The 22,256-nt window shown below is 42.6% G+C and overlaps 4 protein-coding genes across 8 annotated transcripts; 3 read left to right on the top strand and 1 right to left on the bottom strand.

The window, feature by feature from the left end:
* Positions 1-4,197: 4,197 nt before the first annotated feature.
* On the bottom strand, positions 4,198-5,800 carry LOC6031648 (probable peroxisomal membrane protein PEX13). The gene is made up of 3 exons (XM_038248781.1): positions 5,214-5,800; positions 4,924-5,154; positions 4,198-4,867 (listed from the first exon to the last, which is right to left on the bottom strand). Exons 1-3 carry the CDS (start codon positions 5,537-5,539, stop codon positions 4,354-4,356), a joined length of 1,071 nt encoding a protein of 356 aa, XP_038104709.1. The 5' UTR covers positions 5,540-5,800; the 3' UTR covers positions 4,198-4,353.
* A 105-nt stretch (positions 5,801-5,905) lies between these two features.
* On the top strand, positions 5,906-7,628 carry LOC6031647 (transcriptional repressor CTCF). The gene is made up of 4 exons (XM_038261904.1): positions 5,906-5,997; positions 6,058-6,531; positions 6,587-6,701; positions 6,747-7,628. The coding sequence occupies exons 1-4, from the start codon at positions 5,954-5,956 to the stop codon at positions 7,626-7,628; spliced, it is 1,515 nt and encodes a 504-aa protein (XP_038117832.1). The 5' UTR covers positions 5,906-5,953.
* Positions 7,629-9,316: 1,688 nt separating this feature from the next.
* Positions 9,317-11,845, top strand: LOC6031644. Of its 4 annotated transcripts, none has more exons than XM_038252571.1 (5): positions 9,317-9,497; positions 9,566-10,016; positions 10,080-10,207; positions 10,262-10,768; positions 10,829-11,845. In XM_038252571.1, exons 1-5 carry the CDS (start codon positions 9,421-9,423, stop codon positions 11,778-11,780), a joined length of 2,115 nt encoding a protein of 704 aa, XP_038108499.1. In that variant the 5' UTR covers positions 9,317-9,420; the 3' UTR covers positions 11,781-11,845. The 4 variants fall into 4 exon arrangements, with proteins under 4 accessions (XP_038108499.1, XP_038108505.1, XP_038108511.1 ...); XM_038252577.1 differs by having other exon boundaries at positions 9,566-10,207; positions 10,262-10,498; positions 10,565-10,768; XM_038252583.1 differs by having other exon boundaries at positions 9,318-9,497; positions 9,566-10,207; positions 10,262-10,498; positions 10,628-10,768.
* Positions 11,846-12,000: 155 nt separating this feature from the next.
* LOC6031643 lies at positions 12,001-21,560 on the top strand. Of its 2 annotated transcripts, XM_001842339.2 has the most exons (13): positions 12,001-12,487; positions 12,756-13,031; positions 13,093-13,380; positions 13,904-14,221; positions 14,278-14,423; positions 14,499-15,369; positions 18,734-18,961; positions 19,049-19,261; positions 19,326-19,553; positions 19,795-20,055; positions 20,116-20,322; positions 20,380-20,688; positions 20,746-21,560. In XM_001842339.2, the coding sequence occupies exons 1-13, from the start codon at positions 12,246-12,248 to the stop codon at positions 21,503-21,505; spliced, it is 4,347 nt and encodes a 1,448-aa protein (XP_001842391.2). In that variant the 5' UTR covers positions 12,001-12,245; the 3' UTR covers positions 21,506-21,560. The 2 variants fall into 2 exon arrangements, with proteins under 2 accessions (XP_001842391.2, XP_038108480.1); XM_038252552.1 differs by having other exon boundaries at positions 12,002-12,487; positions 14,278-15,369.
* The last annotated feature ends 696 nt before the right edge of the window (positions 21,561-22,256 follow it).

Below are 22,256 nucleotides of genomic sequence, written 5' to 3'. Positions count from 1 at the left end.
AGCAGTTAGACGCTTTATTCTTTCACTTTAATTTTTGATCGCGTTTTCGGTTTACACCTGAACAATCTTGAAATTATTTATGCGGATTTGTGATTCCTCTCGTTCAATCATTCCCTTGGGTTGGCCACTTTGGTTGCCTCACATTTGTCAAGCAGCTGCAAGCGCGAGAGATTTGGTTGAAATCGACCGAAATCAACTTTTCATCCAGAACAAACGATTACAAACGTTGAAAACAAACAAAATAGAAAATGACAGTAGGCGGAAAGCGATATTTTGACAGCGGGCAATGTGTCAGGACAAAGCGACTGCAGCGCCACAAACGGATTGCCACAACTAAAACAACTGTAGCAATGATTTACACAAGGGAAGAATCGAGCCCAAACGTCTGTTGTCTGTGGTGTTACGACGTGCCCCGCGGAGTTGATCGTGGCCACCGGCCACGAATGAAACACACGACGTAAACGATTAAAACTATTTATCTACACAGGTCGGGAGAAGACATTCTCCACGATCACACAGAACAAGATCTGGACGAACAAGAAGGAATCACAATCATCACAATATCAGGGTGACCACTCAAATCCCATTTTCAAATTCCCGACTTTTTCCCGACTTTTTTCAGACTTTTCCAGAATGCTCAAATAATTCGCATTTCTTATCTAAAGAATGATTTCAAACAAAAAACTTTCAATAAGAAATAAATAAATAATGTAAATACAGAAACTAAACAACAATTTAAAAAAAAACTTCGAAAATGGAATTTAATTATTATGATTCTGAGTAGAAACAGAAACAATTAGTCTTTAAAAAAAAAACGAAAGTTCAACAACGCTTATAACTTCCATGTTATTTTTTAAATTGGCAAAAATATAGTTTTTGATACTTCATTTTATCTGGAAATGGCAAAAAGTCAAAGATAACTGAACTTAAAATTGCGTTCCTATTTTTAAACTTCATCATCATTTTAAATCAAAGAATGATTAAAACATAATTGCTGATATTATTCATTCAAAAGATTTAGAAAAATGTCACGGAATTTATATAAAAAAATGTTTGCCAAGTTCCCTTTTTAATTTTGTAATTTCTGATATTGTTTTTTTAATCAATGTTAATTTATCTAGTGGTCAGTATTTAACTGTTTTTTTTTTTTTTTCAATGAACATTAAGTTTGATATGATTTTATGTTTTACCACTTATTTAGAGCAAAATGTTTGAAGAGACAATTTTTTTACAGTTTTGCAATAACTCTAAATTAGTTGGATTATTTTTTTTTTGCAATTTCAAAATTTTCTTTATGTTTTCAAAACGTAAAGAAAGTTTTTCAATTTTTTATTTTATTCGATATTTCAGTTTTCCGAAAACTGAAAATCAAGCTTTATGTATAGTAGGTTAATTACCCATACTCTCAAAAAAAGTTTTAAGGCAAAATTTGAAAAAAAAATAATAACTTAATGAATTTAGTTAAAAAATTAAAAATATTTACCAACAAAAACTATTGCCAAACTCAAGTTGGAATCTGTTTTTAAATATTCAACCTATGTGACAAAATGAAATAGAATCATAACTCTAAGCTGGCCATTAGGCTCTATTTTTATAATAGTTTTTCATTTACTTAATCTCTTGTTTGATAAACAAATATTAATAGAGATCATATGATTCGGTCCGGGTACTTAGCCGAATGGTTAAGCGATCTGCCTTTCAAGCAGACGATCAGGGATCGAATCCCGCCCGGTCACCTCGCCACCGATTTTTTGGTGGCAACTTGAACCCCCTGCTCCCTCTGGGAGCATCAGATACACGGTAATTAATTACCACACACACACATGCCGCTCCCCCCACTACAACAACTAGCGGTGGGTGAGTGGGGAATGGACGGGAAGATGACCAACCAACCACACCGCAACGCGTGAAGGATGGAAGGAAGACTCTTCCAACAAGACCCCCAGGAGATCATCAACATCCATCAAGACGAAGAACAATAGATCTCGGATCTATAAATAGATGCACGGCTCCGTGATGGCAAGGCCGATTGAGCCAGTTAGGGTATAGGTTAAGATAGAGGACAAAGAATAAAAAAAAAGAGATCATATGATTATTGAAAAATATTATGAAAATCTGTGTCAAAGACTCCAATATTGATTAAGATTTAGAATGTCTTAAACAGCTTTTCCATACTCAAATATATTGATATAGTGAAAAGAACCTTAAATTTAATGTAAGTTACTAAAGCAGAATTGAGCAAATTCAATTTGAAAATTGCACAAAATATTACAAAATTATTCAAGAGTTAAAAAATAATTTTCAAACAAGTATGCTTAGAATTCCCGACTTTTCCCGACTTTTAGACAAAAAACATCAATTCCCGACTTTTTCCCGATTTTTGGCGGATTTTGGCGAATTCCCGACTTTTTCCCGACTTTCCCGATTTCCCGACTTGAGTGGCCACCCTGCAATATGAATGACGATAACAACAGATTAAAAACAGTTGAGACTGTTGTTGACATCTCCGGATGACAACTGCAATGAAAGAAAGGCACATAGCAATATCACATTTCACACGTGAATCTGCCCCATACTACTTTCCATATGAATGTCACGTGCAAATCACTTGGATAATTTGCATGGCGCGACTCGGTAAATTCAAAAGCAAAACACGTTAACTTCACGTGACGACGCACATGAATTTGCAATGCTTTTCTCATGAATGTTAAATGAGTTTATAGTGTAAGTCAAATGTTTTTTCCAACGGTATTCACTGCCGTTCTACGCATAATTGTCCCATGTCAGTTTTGGACGATTTTGACTTTATGACATTTTTAAGTTTAGTCTGATGTGCACTTTAAGAAAAACACGTAAAATCTGGTACTTTGTTCGGAAACTCATTAAAAACAACATCAAGTCTGTTTGTCCCATCTTTGTATTTCTACGCATAATTGTCCCACCAAGTATTTTCTTACACGGAATCATTAGTTTTACGAAGCATTATGTCTTGTTTACCTGTAGTGTAGTAGGAGAATCAAAAATAAGGGTGATAACTTGCTAACTGGGGTGATTAGGGACATATAGGGCGAATAGGAATCCACGGGACAATTATGCGTAGAAACACCGAAATCGGTCGAAAAATTTCAATCGCGTTTTTCTCAGTTGCACTTTTTTGAACATGGGACAATTATGCGTAGAACGGCAGATTCAGGTGTGTAAAATAAAGACAATGATTTTCTTATTTTTTTAAATTTATTTCACGGTTTCAAACGTGGTTTCAAACAAAAATAAGTTTTATTTTTCTAAATCAAACATCTGTTTGGATACATGTAAAATATAAAAAATCACACATTTCACTTCTGGCCATCGAGACATTCAAGAAGTACGGCCCTGCTGGACCGGTGAATCTTCATGGTCAACCTCGTTCTAGAACGGGCCCAAACTGGCCGACCAAAGGTCCACTAAGACGAGCAAACAATTCTCGATCCGGCAGCTGACGGATCCCTAGCCCGCCCTTGATGTTCTTGGTGAATCTCGAGAAACAGCACCGGATCGACGTAGATTCCGTAAAAGACTTTTGGCCGGTACCCGATCTTCTGGAAAAATGAAATGAGTCCGCATTAATGTCAATCAAATGTACAGTTTTCTCTTGGTTTAACTTACCACCAGTGCACAAATATAAAAAAAATGTAATTTATTGGCAAAAATAACATTCCGTTCCGAAATGCTACTTTTGAACCAGCACCGTCCGTGGCCATCTTACTAATGGAGAATTTTTCGCAACACGTATTTATTTCAAATCCAAAACATTTCAACCTCACGTGTTTTTCACTTCGATATTAGAGGAAATGTCAAATGGGGCAAATCTAAGTGAAATTAATGTGAACATGAAGTGAACAGCTTTCGGAAAATGAGTGAAAGGTCTTTCGATAGCGATCAGCTGATTTGAGATGATTTTCACGTCCATTTGGCATGTAAACATGTGAAGGTCAAAGGAAAAGCACTTGAATTTATTGTGTTGATTTTTGGAGACTCTCACGTGAAAAAACACTTGAGATTCCTATGTTGGTTTCTTTCAGTGTGAGTTGTCACCGGAGAGCCCAGTGTAAATAATCCTGGCTGGCAGTGTTGCCAGAGTACTGTTCCAGTTATCCCAACACTTGGATAGGGGGGCAACCTTTCGGAATGTCCTAGACATGAATAACGCCACTAAAATACCCATATCATTGATTTATAAACCTTTTGAGCTAACCAATCCGAATAATATATCGATAACAAACTAAAAGTCTACAGTTTCCATAAAATATAAAAGAATTTCTAACCAAATAATGTAAAATTGTACCTGCCCAATGTTGGTTTCGTCCTCATCTCTCAAGCATCGCTCGATTGCGGCTGCTGCTGCTGCTCTTCGGAATGTAACGTAACGTCCTTTTGCGCAACCTTGGCGGCCGCTCCCTGCACATAGTTGACCGGAATCAGCCCGGCTGTGGTGTTGTCCACCGAAGCCAGCACCCAGCCCGTGTTCAGCAAGTTCTGCTCGGTTTGGACGGTCCGCGGCGCGATCAGGATTGGCTGGCCGGCCCGTATGGTCAGCTCACCGGGGTTGGCTCCGTCAAAGTTGTAGATGGCCACCGCCTCGACGGGGTTCTTCCATTCGCGAGGATTTTTCGACTGATCGGGCGTTTCGGCGCCGCCAAACAGCTTCATCAGCAGGTACGGCGCAGACAGGATAAAGCCTAGGAACAGGACCACTGACATGGAGGAACCTCGTTTTTGACCGCTGCCCGATGGATTGCCACCGCCGTTCGTTTCGGCCATTTGAAATGCTTCCTTGAAGCTTTCCGTTGTCGGGTCGGTTTTCGTGATTCTGAGCAAATACAGCACTCTGAAATAGAGTTTTTTTAAAGAATTTTAAGCAATTTCATCATAGAATTGACATACTTTCTGTACGCCCAAACTCCCCAACGAATCAGAGCGAACGAGGTCCAGAACTGCGCAAAAACGCCGCGCAGATGGGCAAAATTGGCCGCCACTCCTAGCACCGCCCGGAACGAGCTAGTCAACGCGAAAAACGTCGAGTCTAGCATGGCAGCAATGTTCCCGATGGCGCCCACCAGCGACTGGATGTTCTCGAACGCCGGCCGCGAACTCTCCTCGGCCATTTGAATGAAGCTAGAAACAAAAAGACATCAACTAAAATTAACTAACAATCCCCCAGTAATCATTCCTACCGATGTTCCGGATACGGTCCGCTCATCCCGTACCCCCCGTAACCGCCGCCTCCAAACATGCTGCCATATCCAACCCCACCGTACCCTCCACCGTAACCACCCATCCCGCCAAATCCGGAATACCCATAGGACGAGGGCATTCCGAAGCGGGTTCCTCCGTAAGGCGATCCGTAGCCCATCTGCATGGAGGAGGTGACCGGCCGGGGTGGGAGCGGTGGCGGCTGGTTCGAGGACACAATTCCTGCGGGCGTGCTGAGCCCGTACTGGCCTCCGAACACGCGCGGTTCGTTCAGGATCGGGTTCCGGAAGTTGGTGTTGGGCTGCATCGCTGCTGTGGCCTTCGACAGTGATTTGGTTTGTTTTGTTTGCCCTGCGGGTTCTTTGTTTTCACTGTTTTATCATAAACTTTCGCGTAGTTATTTAATTAAACTTTGCATTACTCATTACATTGTGGAATTTACGTAACAAAACACAAATTTACACGAAGTATTCGGAAAAAAGATTAAAATTTTGTAGTTTTTAAGATAAGAGAATTGATTTGGACTAGAATTTTGACAGCAAATTTCACAATCTTTTTTCAATGTGACAATTCACACGCTGAACGAAGCTTAAATTTTTACCCATTTTTACAGAAAGAAAACAACACCAACCGAATCATTTTACATTGACGTGCAAATTTAAAAAATCGGAAGGGGAATCTTTTCGCGCCAAATTTTTAATCGTCGGATTCACAACCCGGAATGTCGTCGGAAGCAAGTGAGCACCAGAATAACGCCGTTGCGGTGTAAGTACAGCTTGTAAAACCAATTCCCGTTGTCTACCTAAAAGCTAATCCTATTTCAAGGATCCCACCGACGGCAGCGGTGGTAGAGCCCGGAAAGATGTTCCAGTGTGTGCACTGTCCGAAGTTGTTCCGATCTACCGCTGCCCTGCAGCGACACACGAATAGCCACCATCCGGCGTTCGAACGCTGCCCTATGCAGTGTCGGCTATGTCCGTATCTTACCAGCAAGCGTTTGGAGTTCTTTCGTCACCACCGGGAATCCCATCCCGGGATTACTTGCTGCTACTGCTGTCCGTTGTGCCACAAGATTTACCGAGCGTTGGGACAGTTTTACGACCACTGTTTGGTGCATATGGCGCTGAACGAATACGAGGGTGGCGCTGGCGAGGATCAGGACATGGCCAGTGTTGAGAACTTGGAGGTTGGCTTGGGGGAGGATTCTTTGGATGATCTACGAGATGCGGGGCCGACTGATTCGGATTTGCCGGACTTGACAGTGGATTTTGCAGTGGCAGAAATTTCAACAAGTTTCACGTAAGTTTGCATAGCTTTATCTTCCTTACGCATTTAATGTCACATGCTGTTTCAGAAACACTCCACCTGTTAACGGAAAAAGCTCAAACTCAATCGAACACTCAACGGCCGTTAAACGTCCTCGCAGCAGTAAATGTTTGATGCCATCGACTGCTCCACCATCTAAAGCAGTAATGACAAGTTCTCCGAACTCTCCTTCCGTCCTCAATCGACAGCAAACTCATCGCTGTCCCTACTGTCCGGAGCAATCCCAAGTGCCCAACTGGCTTCAGGTCCACGCGTACATGTGTCACGGCGCCCTGGTTCCAACGGCTCTTCAGTTCATGTGCGTCCACTGCGATTCGATCGAGACGGATTCGGTCAAGTTTGAAGCTCATTACCGGGACCAACACGCCGAGTTACCGTTGACCTACAAGTGCCCCACATGTGGCAAATTGTACCGCAGACTGTTTTTCTACGAAGCGCACTTTAAATCGCACGCAATTCCACAGCTACTAGAGAAGCATGGACTACCCAAGGGAAATGAACATTCGTTCACCAGTAGCGAGTCTCAGTCCTTTGCGTGTCCCGAATGTTCGGCAACGTGCGCAGATTTGACCGCCTACGAAACCCACTTGCAGGAGAAACACGCCGAACTTGGCCTCGGTTCCAACCATGATCCGGGCTGCTCGGCACTCTCTGCCAACTCTATAAACGACGATGCCCACCAAGAGGTCCTCCAGTGTCTGCTGTGCCAGCGAAATTTCACCGACGCCACCAGGCTCGTCCGCCACCAGGAGGCGTGCCTTTTGGGCCGCGGAATGCCCACCGCCGAAACTGAAACAGCCCCGGAAACCGAAGACGTGGTTTTGGTAAAGGAGGAGATCGACTGCTACCTTACCGGGGCAAGCTGGTACAAAGAAGTGGTCATCCCGCAGTCGAAGGTTTACTCGTGCGCCGAGTGCGACAAACGGTTCGATTCGCTGGCGCTGGTCGAGCGACACACGATTGCGGAACACTGTCCGGAGAACCTGTCGCTGCTGTACAAGTGCAACAAGTGCGCGGAAACGTTCGGAGGATTCGCCATGTTCCAGAGGCATTCTCTGAAGCATATTTAAAGCTGTTGCGTATTTACCAGTTAAGTTATTTTTTTATTCTAAAAGGAAGTGAAACAAAATTTGATTCCATACTTGAACTGTACCTATGATTTGCGATGGATATTTCGCAACTGTACTCAATAAAATTACCTAAAATTATCTGCCATGCACTGCGCATTTACATTTTCATGAGCCAAGACGAACACAGCCTTCTCTTGTGTGAAATGTAGAACCTATGAGCATCGATCGGATCTTTCTAACGATCAGACCATATCGATCTTCACGTTTTCCGGGCAATTGCGCCTGACGAGTATGCAAAAATCTTAACTATCAAATGAGCTTTTTAGCTGTAGTACTAAACTGCCCATGTTCGCATAAATGTCCCATCTAATCTAATCTAATCTAACCCTAGCGCAGCCAGTCTTTCGAGGGCATCCTGGAAAATGCCTTAGGTTGATTAACGCCTAGCTTCCTCTTGTCATTATTAACAATTGCAGTGCCCCAATGCAATAAATTGCTTTGAAACATCACAAACGTTAAAGCGGCCAGGCCAACTGCGTAAAGTTAACCGCAAAGATGATTCGTTGAATTGGATTGAGTTTGAACACGAATGTTCAAACAGCAATTCAGTTCTGAATCTACAGGGGAGGAAGAAACGTGGGGATCCCCCGCTCACGTTCCTGTTTGTTTAGGCAATTTATCGTTGGGAGCCACCATGCTAAGAAGTTTTGGTGCTCCGGGACCCTCTAGGGATGGGACACTGTATTTCCACAAATGCCCAGGACACTATTTGCCGTGGTTATAGCGCCACAACTCGCTCTCCATGTTCGCATAAATGTCCCATATGCAAAAACACCCAGCTGAGAAAAACGCATTTCAAGTTTGTCCCACAAATAAGGCAACGTGTTAAGTTTTCACGAAAAAACTGTATTTCCTCCTGATTTCTAAGACAAACTACTGGATGTTATAGGCTTTTCGGAAAGAGCACAAGATTTTGAACCAAACTGCATCAATAACTCAAAAACGAAGAAAATGCATATGGGATATTTATGCGATCAGGGGCAGTAAACTGTACTAAATCCTCGGTTTTTTCAGTGTTCGCCACTAGAGGTCAGCGTAAAGCGGTATACGCACTTCGGAAGGAACCGGTCAAGAAAAAAATCAAATGGGCAGCAGCGGCAGCGCAAGCAAGTCAGAGAGGGTGAAGAAAAGCCCCAAGAAATCGCTCCCTCTCCTTTGTTCCGCTGTTCGTGAAGCTGTTTCTTGATCCCTTTCCTTCCGATCTGCATACTAGTCTTAAAGTCTGCTTGCTGTTGCTCACACGCACATTCAAAATAGCTATTTATAACAAATTTATATTGGAATTGTTTATTTGCCAATTTTTTTTTCTAACCAGTCCACAAAATGTCACTAAAATGCCAAAAAGCAACATGAAACAAAACTTTAATTCCAGTTTTTGTGTAGTTTTTAGCCACATCTATGAAAATTGTATCGTAATTGCGCCTGTTAACGTACAGAATTAATGATTTTATAATCATTGCTTGACTAAAATTACAATCAATTAATTCACTAAATAAAAAAAATCGTTTCAAAATAAATCTTATTTTCTTGTGTGAGTGAAAATTACTAAACTATGTAAAATTTTTGGTTAGCGTGTAGTCACTCACGAAGAACTGTCATCGCCCAAAAAAAATTTAATCACAAAATTTTGTTTACAAACAAGTTTTCAGTTTCGCAGCTGAGAATCGTTCGCTGTGGCGCGCATTTTTTAATCTTTTATTAAAACCTGCTTTTCTTATTACAAGAATTCGTAATGATAAAGTGTCTGATTTTGGGTTGCGTTTCTGCCAAAGATCCAACAGACGGCTCTGGCGGTGTTCTGTTTTTTGAGTGAGTCTTTTCTTTTTTAAGAAAAAGGAAAAAAAGTTGTTGGAATGTTCAAACTTAAACTTTTCCAGGTTCCCAAACGACACGGACGTTCGCCGGAAATGGTGCGACAGCATCGAAGCCTTCCAGGGCCCGCTGACGGAGTTCACCGAGGTGTGCGAGCGTCATTTCGAGCCGGAAGCATTGGTGGAGAATCGGTACTTGAAATGGGACGCGGTTCCGACCTTGTTCGAGACCAACGATTTCAACGGCACAAAGACTCTTCTGGAGGTCATAAATGGCTGCGTGGAGCAGGACGGCTCGGGCCAAGTGAGCTGTAGGTTGCAGGAAAATGACGTCCCGTGTTGCTTTTCCCAGGAAAGGTTCGAATCCAGAGCACTGTTGCGACATATTTGTGAAGCGCACGTTGCTTTCGCTGAGTTTGTTGGACTTTCGGGGGTCAAACGAACAAACCGTATGATTTCGACGTGTACCAATGGTCGCAGCAAGGTAGCACAATTAACGAAAAAGGTGTTGAACCACGTGAGCATCGACGAGGATGGGTACCGTTGCCGAATTGAGGGCTCGACGTGCCTTTACTTTCAGCTGAAAATGTTTCCGAATAACTTTGCGCGGCACTTTCGGGACATGCATCCGGTGAAAGCATTCGATAACGGATATTTCGATGGATTCCGCAGAGAGGATATTTGCCTGAAGAAGAAAGTCAAGTTTATGTAAGATGCTCTACTATAAATGCAAACATGTAATAATAATTTATTATTTTTAAGAAATCGTAACGCAAGGATCAAAAACACGGTCCGAAGTAAGGTCACGTTTGACGGAACACGCTATCATTGCAGCATTGGCCACTCGCAGTGCGATTACAGTGTAAAGATCTTTAACGTTGAAAAACTCCGCAGACATTTCTGTGAGGAGCATCCAACCGAAGCTGGCCAGTATAGACTGTTCAAAACAACACAACGTTTGATACGTGCAGACTCAGATCAAGAATCTCTTCCGCTTAAGTACTTGCAACTGGTGGAGGCAAACGTTGTACGAACTCGGAACGGTATCGTGCGCTGCCGGATCAGCAACTCGGATTGCAGGTACAAGCAACGGGGATTTGTACCGGGAAGCTTCTACTGCCATTTTAGTCTTCATCACCCCGTGGAGGCCCGCGCGAAGGGGTTCTTTGCTAGTGAAGAACACAGTGAACGTGAGCCTACGCCAGTTCCAATGGAAACAGCGGAAGAATTCATCACATCACCAAGCGATGATGATTTAAGACTGACAACGTAAGAATGTCCTTTTCAGAACTCAGCCATTTAGTTTGATTTGTTTTTTTCCTTTTTTAGTCCAAGCGATGACCCTTCATCGTATTGCCGTTTGTGCTTCTCAATCGCGCAACCTCTGCGGCCTATCTTCGCCGGACCGGAGGACATCGACGGTGGCGGTTTGGTTGAGCTGATAAGCAACTGTACCAACATTCGACTTTGCGCCCGAACCGATTTCCCCAGCTCGATTTGCTACGAGTGCACGCAAAAGCTGGACGATATTCAACGATTCCGCCAACTGTGCGAAACATTGGACACGGTTGTCCGGCGGCAAGGCCGAATGAAGCGGGATCTTTCGGTTGAAAGTGACGGAGAACCGGAAGTCACGCCAGTCGCCGATGCTCCACAAGTTGAGACGATTGCGAATAGTACTGATGATGGTCGGCAGTCGGTGCCAGAAAAGCGGAGGAATTATACCGAACTCTCAATTCGCGATCAAATCTATTTTAAATGTACCGATTGTGGCTTTTTGTCAACGAGTGGCGAAAATGTCAAACGCCACTGGGTTCGATTTCACACTGGTCGGAAGAAACTGGCTGCCAAAATCACGTGTTCAGTGACCGGATGTTCAGACTTTTTCTTCTCGCCCAAAACCCAAAAACATCATTTGGAAATCGTGCACGGCATTAGAAACAAGGTGAACGTAAAGGTGCCTGATCGCATCAAAATTGATGAGGCGTACGTTAAGCTAGAGGAGAGCCAATATGCTTGCAGGAATTGTGGGAAACTGTACCCGACAATTCCGTCCGTGTTGGAGCACTTTAAGCAGAGCCACCGCTGGTCGAAAATTTATCGTAAGGAGAAAATAGAAATAGCCCAGGAAAGCCCGGTGGACAATGTATGCCAAGCTGTGGTCATCAACGGGGTGTCCTACTTTAAATGCCGCGATTGTGAGGTCTTGATGGTGAAAAAATCCGATCTCGCCGTTCATTGGTTGCAGCAGCATGGCGAAGGTGCCAACGGAAGTCACTGATTGATTTGGTTCGGTTTCTTGTTTTGAGTGTTTTGAAAGCTTGGAATAAAAATCTGTTGAAATAATTTGTTTAGTTATTTTTCACGAGAAAAAGTAGGGGAACTATACGCTTTCTCAGCATATTAATTATGCCAATTATTGGTCGAACCGCTTAGAGTGATTAAAATGGGTTTATTTCCCCTACTTATAAAAATTTTTGAAAAAAAAAATTAGGTATACATATTTCGTAAAAGTTAATAGATACAATTAAGAGTGCATGTACACACTCGAAAGGGGTCACTCACAGAATGTAACACTCACAATCGCACGTGCGTTTGCCGAGATCCAGTGAGAGAACACCCATGAGAGAAGAGACGCGCACCGCATCTCGTGAGCGATAATCACAAACAAAAACTTTACTGATTCAATCAGTTCGCTGAAGTTGTTCGAGTTGAAGAGTTGCGGTTGATCGCCAAAGCCAAAATAATGACAGAGAAAGTGGATCAGCCACGGAACAATCTAGCGTCGTACGTGGGCTCGTGGATCCCAGCAATCCGGGACTACATCGAGCACAAGGAGGACGGATTTTATTGCAGGATCGAAAGCTTCGATTGCAAGTACGTGCAGAAGTTGCTGCGGCCGTCCAACTTTGTTCGCCACTTCCGGAACGAGCATACGACGGCCAGCATCGAGAAGGGCTTCTTCCGGAAGTGTTACAAAAAAGCACGGTAAATGATTTTTTCTATTCATTTTTGAGACACGAAAATCGCCATCATGCGAACTTTTGACAAGTCATCAATCAACTCTCACTGAGCAACCGAGTGGTGAGAAACGAGAAACACTTCTCTTCTCTCGTTTTGGCATTGCTGCATCGTAAATTACGATTCGTAATGCTGAGTGAGTGAGAAGGTTTGCAAATGATTTTCTTCAACTCTCTTCACTCTTTTGATCCTGAAGAGACAAGAAATTTAATTTCAGCAAACTTTAAATTTACAGCCCAGCACAGCCTGATTCTCCAGCGTCTGCCCCATCTCTCCACCAACGACGACTCATCGCGGAAAGGGCGAAGGACTTTGTCGTAAGGCGGGAGGGCAGCTTTCTCTGCAACATCGACCCCTCGTCGGAATGCCCGTACCGGCAGACACAATTCAGAAAGCACATATTCCTGCACCACTTGGTTACGCGACACCCGCTCAAAGCCCGCGAGCATGGAATGTCCGAGGTCAATCGGCGACACGCGAAGCCTGGGCAAAAACGCCCACTGGAAGCTAAGTAAAGCTTTGGTGTAACGTTCAGACGAAGCGTCCATTTTAATTATGTTTGACTTCCGCAGGACACCCGTAGACGCCGGGTCTGGGATCGATGCCACGGTGCGGAAGCACATCCAGCTCAACGGGCAAAAGCACCAGTGCCGGATCAGCGCCGAGTTTTGTTTTTACTTTCAGACGCAGTTCAATTCGCACAACTTTTATCGACACTTTTACACGGTTCACCCGCAAGAAGCGGCTGAACACGGGATCTCGCGTGAGGATTATTTAACCCTCGTGAATGGTCCACCGCAGCAGCAGCAGCAGCAGGTTGTGATGCAAAGCGATTCGTCGACTGAGGATCTTGCAGAAAGGTAAAGTTAGATGATTTATTTGTTCTTTAAGCTCTTCCCACATAGTGGCAAGTTCTGGAACAATGTCGTGAGTACAACGTGGCCACACATCACATCTTCATCGATTTCAAGTCAGCTTACGATACGGTCGACCGCAAACAGCTATGGCAGATTATGCACGAGGTTAAAGGCTACCTTGGATCGTGTTATGTGTCATGTGCGATGTTTTCATCGGATTTGAGGGAGTTGCGCGAAAAGCGCGTATCGACAGATGAGGCACGATTTGCAACAGACCAGTTCAACTATCTGCTTATGCCGATGATATTGAAAAACTTCCGAAAGACCTATACGTGTTACGATGCTGACTTTGAATACCGGCTGTCTACTTTATCTCTCAAGAAGACTGAAAAAAATATTATGTAGATGGCATAAGTTAAAATTTAGCTCGAAGATTATTTTTTTCGCTTAGTGTATAATTTGCATACCAAAACACATCAATCTGTTTCAAATGTATTTCTCAAGTAAAGATCAACGAATGTTTTAGGGCCACGGAGCAGTCTGGCGCGACAGTGGAATCTGTCGATCAGCAAGTGGAAGCTTCTGATAGTGAGTCTGGAAACAACAGAATACACCAGGTCAAACAAGAAGTGTATCAACGAATGATGTATGCGAGAAAAGTTAAGGATTTGGTGACGGAGTGCATCCGAAAGGAAGGAGACATCACCTGTTGTGCCATCGACGATGGCAAGAACTGCCACTTCTACCAAGTTCAGGTTCATTATGACAACTTCTTCCGACACATTTGCCGGGTGCACACGGAAGAGGCCAGACGAAGAGGGTTCTTCACACCAACAATTCACAGGTTTGTAAAGTGAATCTTGAGGATTATAAATTTGATGTTCATCATTTTTCTAACAGTACACAAAAACGCGTTTCCAAGGCCAAGGAAGCGTCCAGTAAGACCAAAAAAGTAAAGCAAATGGGAAGACTCAGTGACATGGTCAACGAATGTGTCCGACATGAAGGCAGCTTCACCTACTGCCAGATCGACAAACACCTCCAATGTAAGTTCAGACAGACGATATATAACCCATCGAACTTTAGCCGTCACTTCCGGCTGAAGCATCCAAACGTTGCAGACGAGAAGGGATTCTTCAAACTGCGTCCCCAGATCAAGACTGAAAAAAGGGAGGGCAAACTCTGCGACATGGTCGAGGAGGGCGGCCGCCATGGCGGCAATACAAAGCGACAACCAGTCATTGTCGATCCCCACAAACTGAAACTAGCTGAGAAAGTTCCGAACTTTACCGTACGGCGAAAGGCAAGTTCAGGCCGGACAAGATACCTGTGCAACATTCAGCCGCCGTCGGGATGCGCGTACTACGAACCGTTGCTTCACATCGGTAACAGATACCGTTTCGTGAACCATTTCATCCGGAAACATGCGGACGCAGCTTTGGCACATGGGTTCGAAGAAGCTGAGCAATCAACCGGTGTTCTTGATGGTCCAGCTACAATTCCCCCTCCCACAAAACGCAACTCGGTTCGCGCCTTGGTGGACAAGTTCGTCACGAAAGAGGGCGTTGGCGCGAGATGCCACATCCGGCCCGAGTCGGGCTGCATCTACTCCCAGAAGGTGTACATTCCGTTTAATTTCGCTAGACACTTTTACAAGAAGCACCCGAGCGCATTTGAAGAGCACGGATTTTCGTTCCATGAGTCGATGCTGGGGAAATCCGACAACACAAGGAACGAATCTGAAAACGCCGTCGCGGCGCCACCGCCGCCGCCGCTCGAGGAAAGTGTCGTCGTCAAAGAGGAATTGGACATTTTCGATTCACTTCCGGTAGCTTCGATCAAGCAAGAGGTCGATCCTCTATCCGAGGTGGATCAGCGCGGCGAAGCTGCGAACGAAGGGATTGGCATTGCGCAAGAGGACGATGGTGTCGAGAACGATTCGGTCAGCAATGTTGACTACGAGACAACCGCATCAGAGTCTGGTTCTTATGGGTAAGATATAAAACCCCTTTTTAAAATCTTTCAAATGAAAAAAAAAATAGTATTTTTTAGTTTTCTTTGATTTTCCTTTTGTTTTGCTTCTAGATAGTTTTGAAGATCTTATTTTTTTTATTTTAAATATATTTTTTACTTTTCCAAGACTTTTTCCAATTATAAAAAAAATCTGGAACCGTTGAAATTTTAATATTTTTACTTTTTAATTCTCGAGAATTTTAAATATAAGAAAATTTTTATATCTTTCAAAATTTAAACTTTTACTGGAACTTTAATAAAAAATCTAAGATTTCAGATTTTTTTTTTTAAATTTAAAAATATAAGTTCAGCAATTTTAAAGTTATATATAAATATATTTTTGAAGATTTCAAGATTTCTGAAATCTTGAACCAAAAAAAAAAAATTAAATTTTTTAATCTTAAAAAAAACTTTTTTTTATTTTTTACTTTGAAAATTTTCTTTTTTTTTTTTTTTTATAACTGTCTTTATTTATTTAGGCTCATCTACCAAAGTTTTACGGAGCCGGATATCATTTTTACATAATTACTTAAAGCTAGGGTTAGTAAAGGGGGAAAGCCGAATACTCGCGGCTGTTTCGAGGTTAATAATACATTATGTTTAAGGACGGACTTTTGCTTCTGTGCGGGCTAAGGTTCTAGTTTTTATCAGATGTTACTATTGCTAGGTTGCAGGGTGGCGATGCTTGCGAGATTGATGCTGTTACAGGTGCACTTTAATTGACTTTAGAAAGCGGTACAAGCAGAGAAGATATGGCACATCTTGACTTGCCAAAATGTCACGAACAGGGAAGTCTGATTGTCTTCCTTGGGCCCTAAGGAGTCTAAGAGTTGAGATCTAGCGTGAAGGTTCTCTGGACAGTTCCAAACAATATGTTCGATATCGTGATAACCCTCTCCACAACCGCAGAGATTGTCATCTTTTAAGTTAATCCGATATAAGTGAGCGTTGAGTAGGTAGTGGTTTGACATTAATCTTGATATTACGCGTATGAAATCCCTTTCAACATTCATGTGTTTGAACCACGAAGTTGTAGAAACTTTTGGCCTGATAGAGTAAAGCCATCGACCCATTTCGCTTTTGTCCCATTTGGTTTGCCAGCTTACAAGAGATTCTTGACGAGGGATTGTAAAATATTCGTCATAAGTGATAATACGATCGTAAGTGGATCCTTCCAAGGCACCTTGCTTTGCCAACGAGTCCGCTTTCTCATTTCCTAATACAGAACAATGAGAAGGGATCCAAACAAGAGTAATTTTGTATTTTTTTCTCTACCAGTAAACTCATGATTTCTTTAATTTTATGAAAAAAAGAACGACGAGGAATTGGGTGATTTCAACGACCGGAGAGCCTCAATTGTACTAAGGCTGTCAGAAAATATGTAGTAGTGATCTTGTGGCTGCAGGTTAATGATCCCTAGTGCATAATGAATTGCAGCTTGTTCTGCTACGTATACTGTAGCAGGATTTTGAAGTTTGTGGAAGGCACTTACTTTCGTATTAAATACCCCGAAGCCTGTGGACCCTTCGATTAGCGATCCGTCTGTGTAGAACATGTTTTCCGCCTTAATATGGTTATATTTAGACAAAAAATATGCGGTACTAATTGCGAAAGTTGACTTGCTGGTATCATCTTGATTTCTTGTTGCATAGATAAATCAAATAAAACTGATGGGTTATGCGTGCTGCTTATTGTGCTGCGGTTGGGAGTAAAGTTTGAAGGTGAGATTTCCTTGGTTATGTGGTTGTGATAGATAGTCATAAACCTAGTCTGAGGATTTTTGTCGAGAAGAAGATCGAAGTTCTGGATCACTAATGGATTCCTAATCTCACAACGAATCAACGTTCTGTGAGCGAGCTGATACAATCTGGTTTGAAAATTTTCTTGTTTTCCAATATTTAGACAATTTGATTGGTTTAATTTAAGAAACAATTTTTAAATTTAAGAAATTCTGAAATAAATGGACTTTTTGTAATTTTTGTATATTTTGAACTTGGTGTAGGGGTAAGCGTAGTTGCCTCTCACCCAGTCGGCCTGGGTTCGATCCCAGAAAATCCCGGTGACATTTTTCGAGACGAGATTTGTCTGATCACACCTTCCCTCCAAGGGGAAGTAAATGTTGGCCCCGGTCTAACCTAGAGGGTTAGGTCGTTAGCTCAATCCAGGTGTAGGAGTGGTCTCCCTGGGACCTGTCTCGGTGGAGTCGCTGGTAGGCAGTTGGACTAACAATCCAATGGTCGTCAGTTCGAATCCCGTGGTGGATGGAAGTTAAGGTGTAAAAAGAAGCTTAGTTTCGAGTAGGAATCTCGCAATCGAGAACGCAAAGGCAATGCTGTTGAGCGAAAAAAATTGATTTTAAGAAATCTTATTTTTTTAAAACTTTAAATTTTTGAAATCTGTTTTTTTGCCGTTGCAAATATTTTTAAAAGTATATGTCATCCTCAATACTTAGATATTTAGAAAATTAATGATTGCTAAACATAAGGGCAGGTGTGAAATGTATTTTAAAACCCTTTTCTAATGTTTTGCTTTTTTTACCTTTTTAATTTTTTTAACATTTTGAAACTTTTTTTTATTTATAAAGATCTTGATTTTTTTTAAAAAAATTCAAAACACTTTTACAAAATAATATATTTTGAAATTTTTAAAATTGCTGAAAATGTTTGAAATTGCTTTTACAATTTCGGTCGTCTTACTAAATAATCAAAAAATTTGGAAGTATCTAGCAAAATTCCTAATAGCGAATGTTTCGACAGTTTTTTTTTTTTTTTTTTTTTGAAACCGCCTTCACAGCCCCTGTTCGCATGAATGTCCCGTATGCATTTTGGTCAATTTTTAGTTAGATGCTGGAATAACATGATTTTATAGTTTATTTTAAGATACACTAATAATATTTACTACCTTGTTCCAGAAAATTGAAGATTTACGGCAGGTTTGTCTGTCCTATCTGAAAAATGTTCAAATATGAGTCCCAGTTATGAGTTACAGTGTGGGTTTACCTTGGTAGAATGCTTCGATCGGGCTTACTTGCGAACATTTTGATGGACTATGAAGAAAATGTTCACATACCAGGCACACTTTCAAATCGAAAGAGAAATATCAAGACAAAATTCAATACAAAAATATCAAAAGCATAAAGAAAATCATGTTAAAGATCTCTGTTCAATAATTTTTCAGAATGCTTGTATGTTTGAAATTCATGATAAACATTTTTTCAAACTTGCAAGCTCTTTTTCTCAACTTGCTCAAAATGCATATGGGACATTTATGCGAACATGAATCATTAAAAATAGTTAAAAAAAAACTCTTGATAAGAAACATTAAATGGTCCGCTTGTTTTCAGGAATCATAGCGGCAGTATCCTTGAATTTATCCGGAAAGAGGGGCGTGCTTTCCACTGTGCGATAGAAAACGGACGCGATTGCGATTACCAACAGACGCGCCTAATAAAGGGCAGCTTTGAGCGACATTTTCGCAGCGCCCATCGTGAAGCGTCTCTCAGGCATGGTTTCTTCCAAGAGCAAGAAGCGGAAGCTTTTCGTAGGCAATCTTCTTCCAACAGCAATCCGAAGTAAGTTTACAAAGAATCATCTTTGCGGTTAACTATTCGGGCAGTGGGACTGGCCTGAACTAAACGGGTGTTCCCCCTCCTTCTCAGAAGTACCACCGAGTTGGTTGAAGAGTGCATCCGCGAGGAACAAAACGTGACCTACTGCCAGATCAACCGCGAGTCCGACTGTACGTACAGTCAGCAAAACTTCAACGCGCACAACTTTGCGCGCCACTTCCGTAAGGTGCCTCCGGGCGAGGCCGAAGAGCGCGGGTTCTTCGAAGCGTTCGCCAGATGTCAGGACAAAACCGAAGCAGCTTGGTAGGGATTAGCGTTCGACGATGGGTTTGGATTGAGATGTGATATTTTTTTTTTATTTTTACAGCGGGGGTCGTAGATCGGCGCAGCACAGTCACCGAGATATGGTGTTTAAAAATACCGAGGTGAACGACGAAGGAGTGCACTGCCGGATTGCCGGATATTGTCCGTACGTGCAAAAGAAGTTTTTACCGAGTAATTTTGAGCGACACTTTCGGCGCAAGCATCCTAAGGAATCGGTTGAGAAGGGTTTCCACAAGGTGCACGATGAGGTGCTGACACAGATCGAGAAGAGGTTGGTATTAGAGAGCGTTGAAGTTGATTTGTTCAGTTGATCTCAAGGAGGTATAAGAATGTGACAAACAAACTCACACTTTTTCGGTTTGATAGTTTGCCAATCTTGCAAACAAAGCAAAATTTATGCACGCTGACGTTTCTGCAAACAACGCAGGAAAACTACCAAACTGTCAAAAAGAGCGATTTTGTTTGTTTGCCATAGTCTAGTATCTCCTTATCCAAATTCCACTTTACTATAGAATGCGAGCAGAGAAATTTGAAAAACTGTGGAAGGAATGTGTCGCGAAAGATGAAAATGGCGCGTACTGTCGGCTGGTTGCGGGCTGCACGTTCTTCCAGCGGAGCTTTTCCAAGCAAAAGTTCAGACTGCATTTCTTTCAAAAGCACAACGAAGAAGCAACACGGAAGGGATTTACCGAAGATCATGGGCGAGGTGGGATCGCCAGTGAGAAGGGTCTCACGCATGATCAAACGGAAACCAGGAGGAACAAACCATTGGGGTAAGGTTTATGAATTTAATTTACATTTTATTGGTTTATTAATCATTTCCAAATTTGCAGTCCATTCGGTAATTCGACGTTTCAAAGAATGGTGTTTGAATGCACTGCTACGGATGAGATTGGAACGCATTGTCGGATCAACGCTAGCGAAAACTGTCCTTTCAGCCAGAATACGTTCAGTTTAATGGACTATCTGCGTCATTTCCGTACAGTACACCCAGAAGAAGCGAGGGCCAAGCGGTTCTTCAGAACACCCGAAGAATTCAAGTAACGAGTTGAAACCCCATACTTGTACCAATCAATTCAATTCATGGCATCTTTCAGACCCCGACATTTCGTACTGAGCTCGCAAATTATGCAGCACGTCATCAAAACGGAACACAAGCTGCGATGCGGAATCAACCCGTCGAAACCGTGCGATTTTGTGATGGAGAAATTTTCGTCGCGAGATTTCCTACGACACTTTTGCAAATACCACCCAGATGAGGCGGAAGAAAACGAATTTTTGGTTGAAGTCACTCGTTCTCCGACGATGGAAGTCGATGGCGGATCGGAGGAAGAGTCGGCTGATGAGCCGTACGTTGCGTACGAGAATCCCTTAGAACAGGAAGATGTCGAGCAACAAATAGACACGTAAGGCTTCCATCGTAACAAGGTTTCAGATGCGCTACCAACATTTTTTTCTTTCAGTCCCCACGAAGACCCCTCGACCTACTGTCGGCTGTGCTTCTCAGTTGTCCTGCCATTGAAACCGGTCTTTACCTTGAGCGACCTTGACGACAGAACCCTGGCGGAGCAGATCGCGACCTGTGCGGGCATCGATCTAAACGTCACAGCGGAACCGTTTGCCTCGATCTGCAGCGAGTGCGTCCAAAAGCTCGACGACATTCAACACTTCCGTCAGCGGTGCCGCACGCTGGACAATGCGGTCCGGGGGAAGTTGTTGCCTAGCTATGCGCCGCAGAACGATTCCGTGAAAGACCCAAGCGAGATCGAAATCAAAGACGAACTACCCTCAGATACAGACGAAGGTGAAGATCAAACTCCACCGGAAATTACCGTAGACCCAAGCAATGACCATTCCGCGCCGGAGGATTCGGCAAATCACACGTTCCCGTGTTGCGAGTGCGGCGTAAAATTCAACTCAGCCCAAACCATGATACAACACTACAAGGAAAAGCACACCGCCGCCAAGCCTCCTGTGATCGTTCGAAAGCACTTCAAGTGTACCGACTGCGACACGATACTGCCACACAGGTCCGGACTCAGCGTGCACCGTAAACGATACCACAATCCCGACGCACCACAGAAGCAGAAAGTTTACTGTACCATGCCAAATTGTCCGCAATTTTTTATGGGCATGCTACTGTTCCGGCGGCATCTTAAAACCTTCCACGGCCTTACCGATCCGGCACAGCTGGCGCTGATGTCGGTTTTGAAGCAGTCCTAGTGGGATTTGGTCAGATTTGAGCTCGTTTGAGATGAAAATAAAATCCAATAGGAAAGTCATGTGTTTCCACTCAGAAAGAAACAGTTGAACCAAGCTTATGGCTCACTCCTAGCGAGATAAATACCAATTGCATCGATTCCGTTAAATAAAATTGAATTCAAAATTCTTGATCGAATGGCTTTATTATACGTAAATAATAATACAAAGCATACTCACTCACAACTCTGAAAACTGAACCATGTTTCATTGGTCCGATAAAATTTAACCTCAATCTTTTTCGTGTACGTACACGCAATACATGCGCACGGAGATAACTCTATAAAGTTTTGGTTTAGCACTGTCAAGCGTGTATATTGTGTGTCAACTAATAGAAATTGTTCAGCGTGTCTAAAAGAGCCATTACACTACCGCAACAACAAAACAAAAAACTCGGCTGACGTTTATACAAACAAATACAGGGAAACAAACAAAGCAGGCAAACTGTCAAAAAGGGCGAGTTTGTTTGCCGTAGTGTAATAGCTCCTTAAGTCGTTATTTTTTTTGACGTGAAATTAAACGAAAAATTAAACTTTTCCTCGCTCGTTTCCTAAAAATTCGGAGAAAGCTGCAAAATTTGACTATGTACATTTTAGTTTTTCAGTGCATGCACGGGCTGCCGAAAGGTTAACCTCAATTGAGAATAGCAAACGTTTAGTATGATTTAGTTACCTTCAGTTTAGTGTGTTCATGTTCATATATGACCATTCTACAA

This window comes from Culex quinquefasciatus, chromosome 1, assembly GCF_015732765.1.
Source record: "Culex quinquefasciatus strain JHB chromosome 1, VPISU_Cqui_1.0_pri_paternal, whole genome shotgun sequence".
NCBI classification, from domain to species: Eukaryota; Metazoa; Arthropoda; class Insecta; order Diptera; family Culicidae; genus Culex; species Culex quinquefasciatus.
The sequence above is the reverse complement of the archived record's forward strand: the minus strand, read 5'-3'. Positions and strand labels throughout refer to the sequence as shown.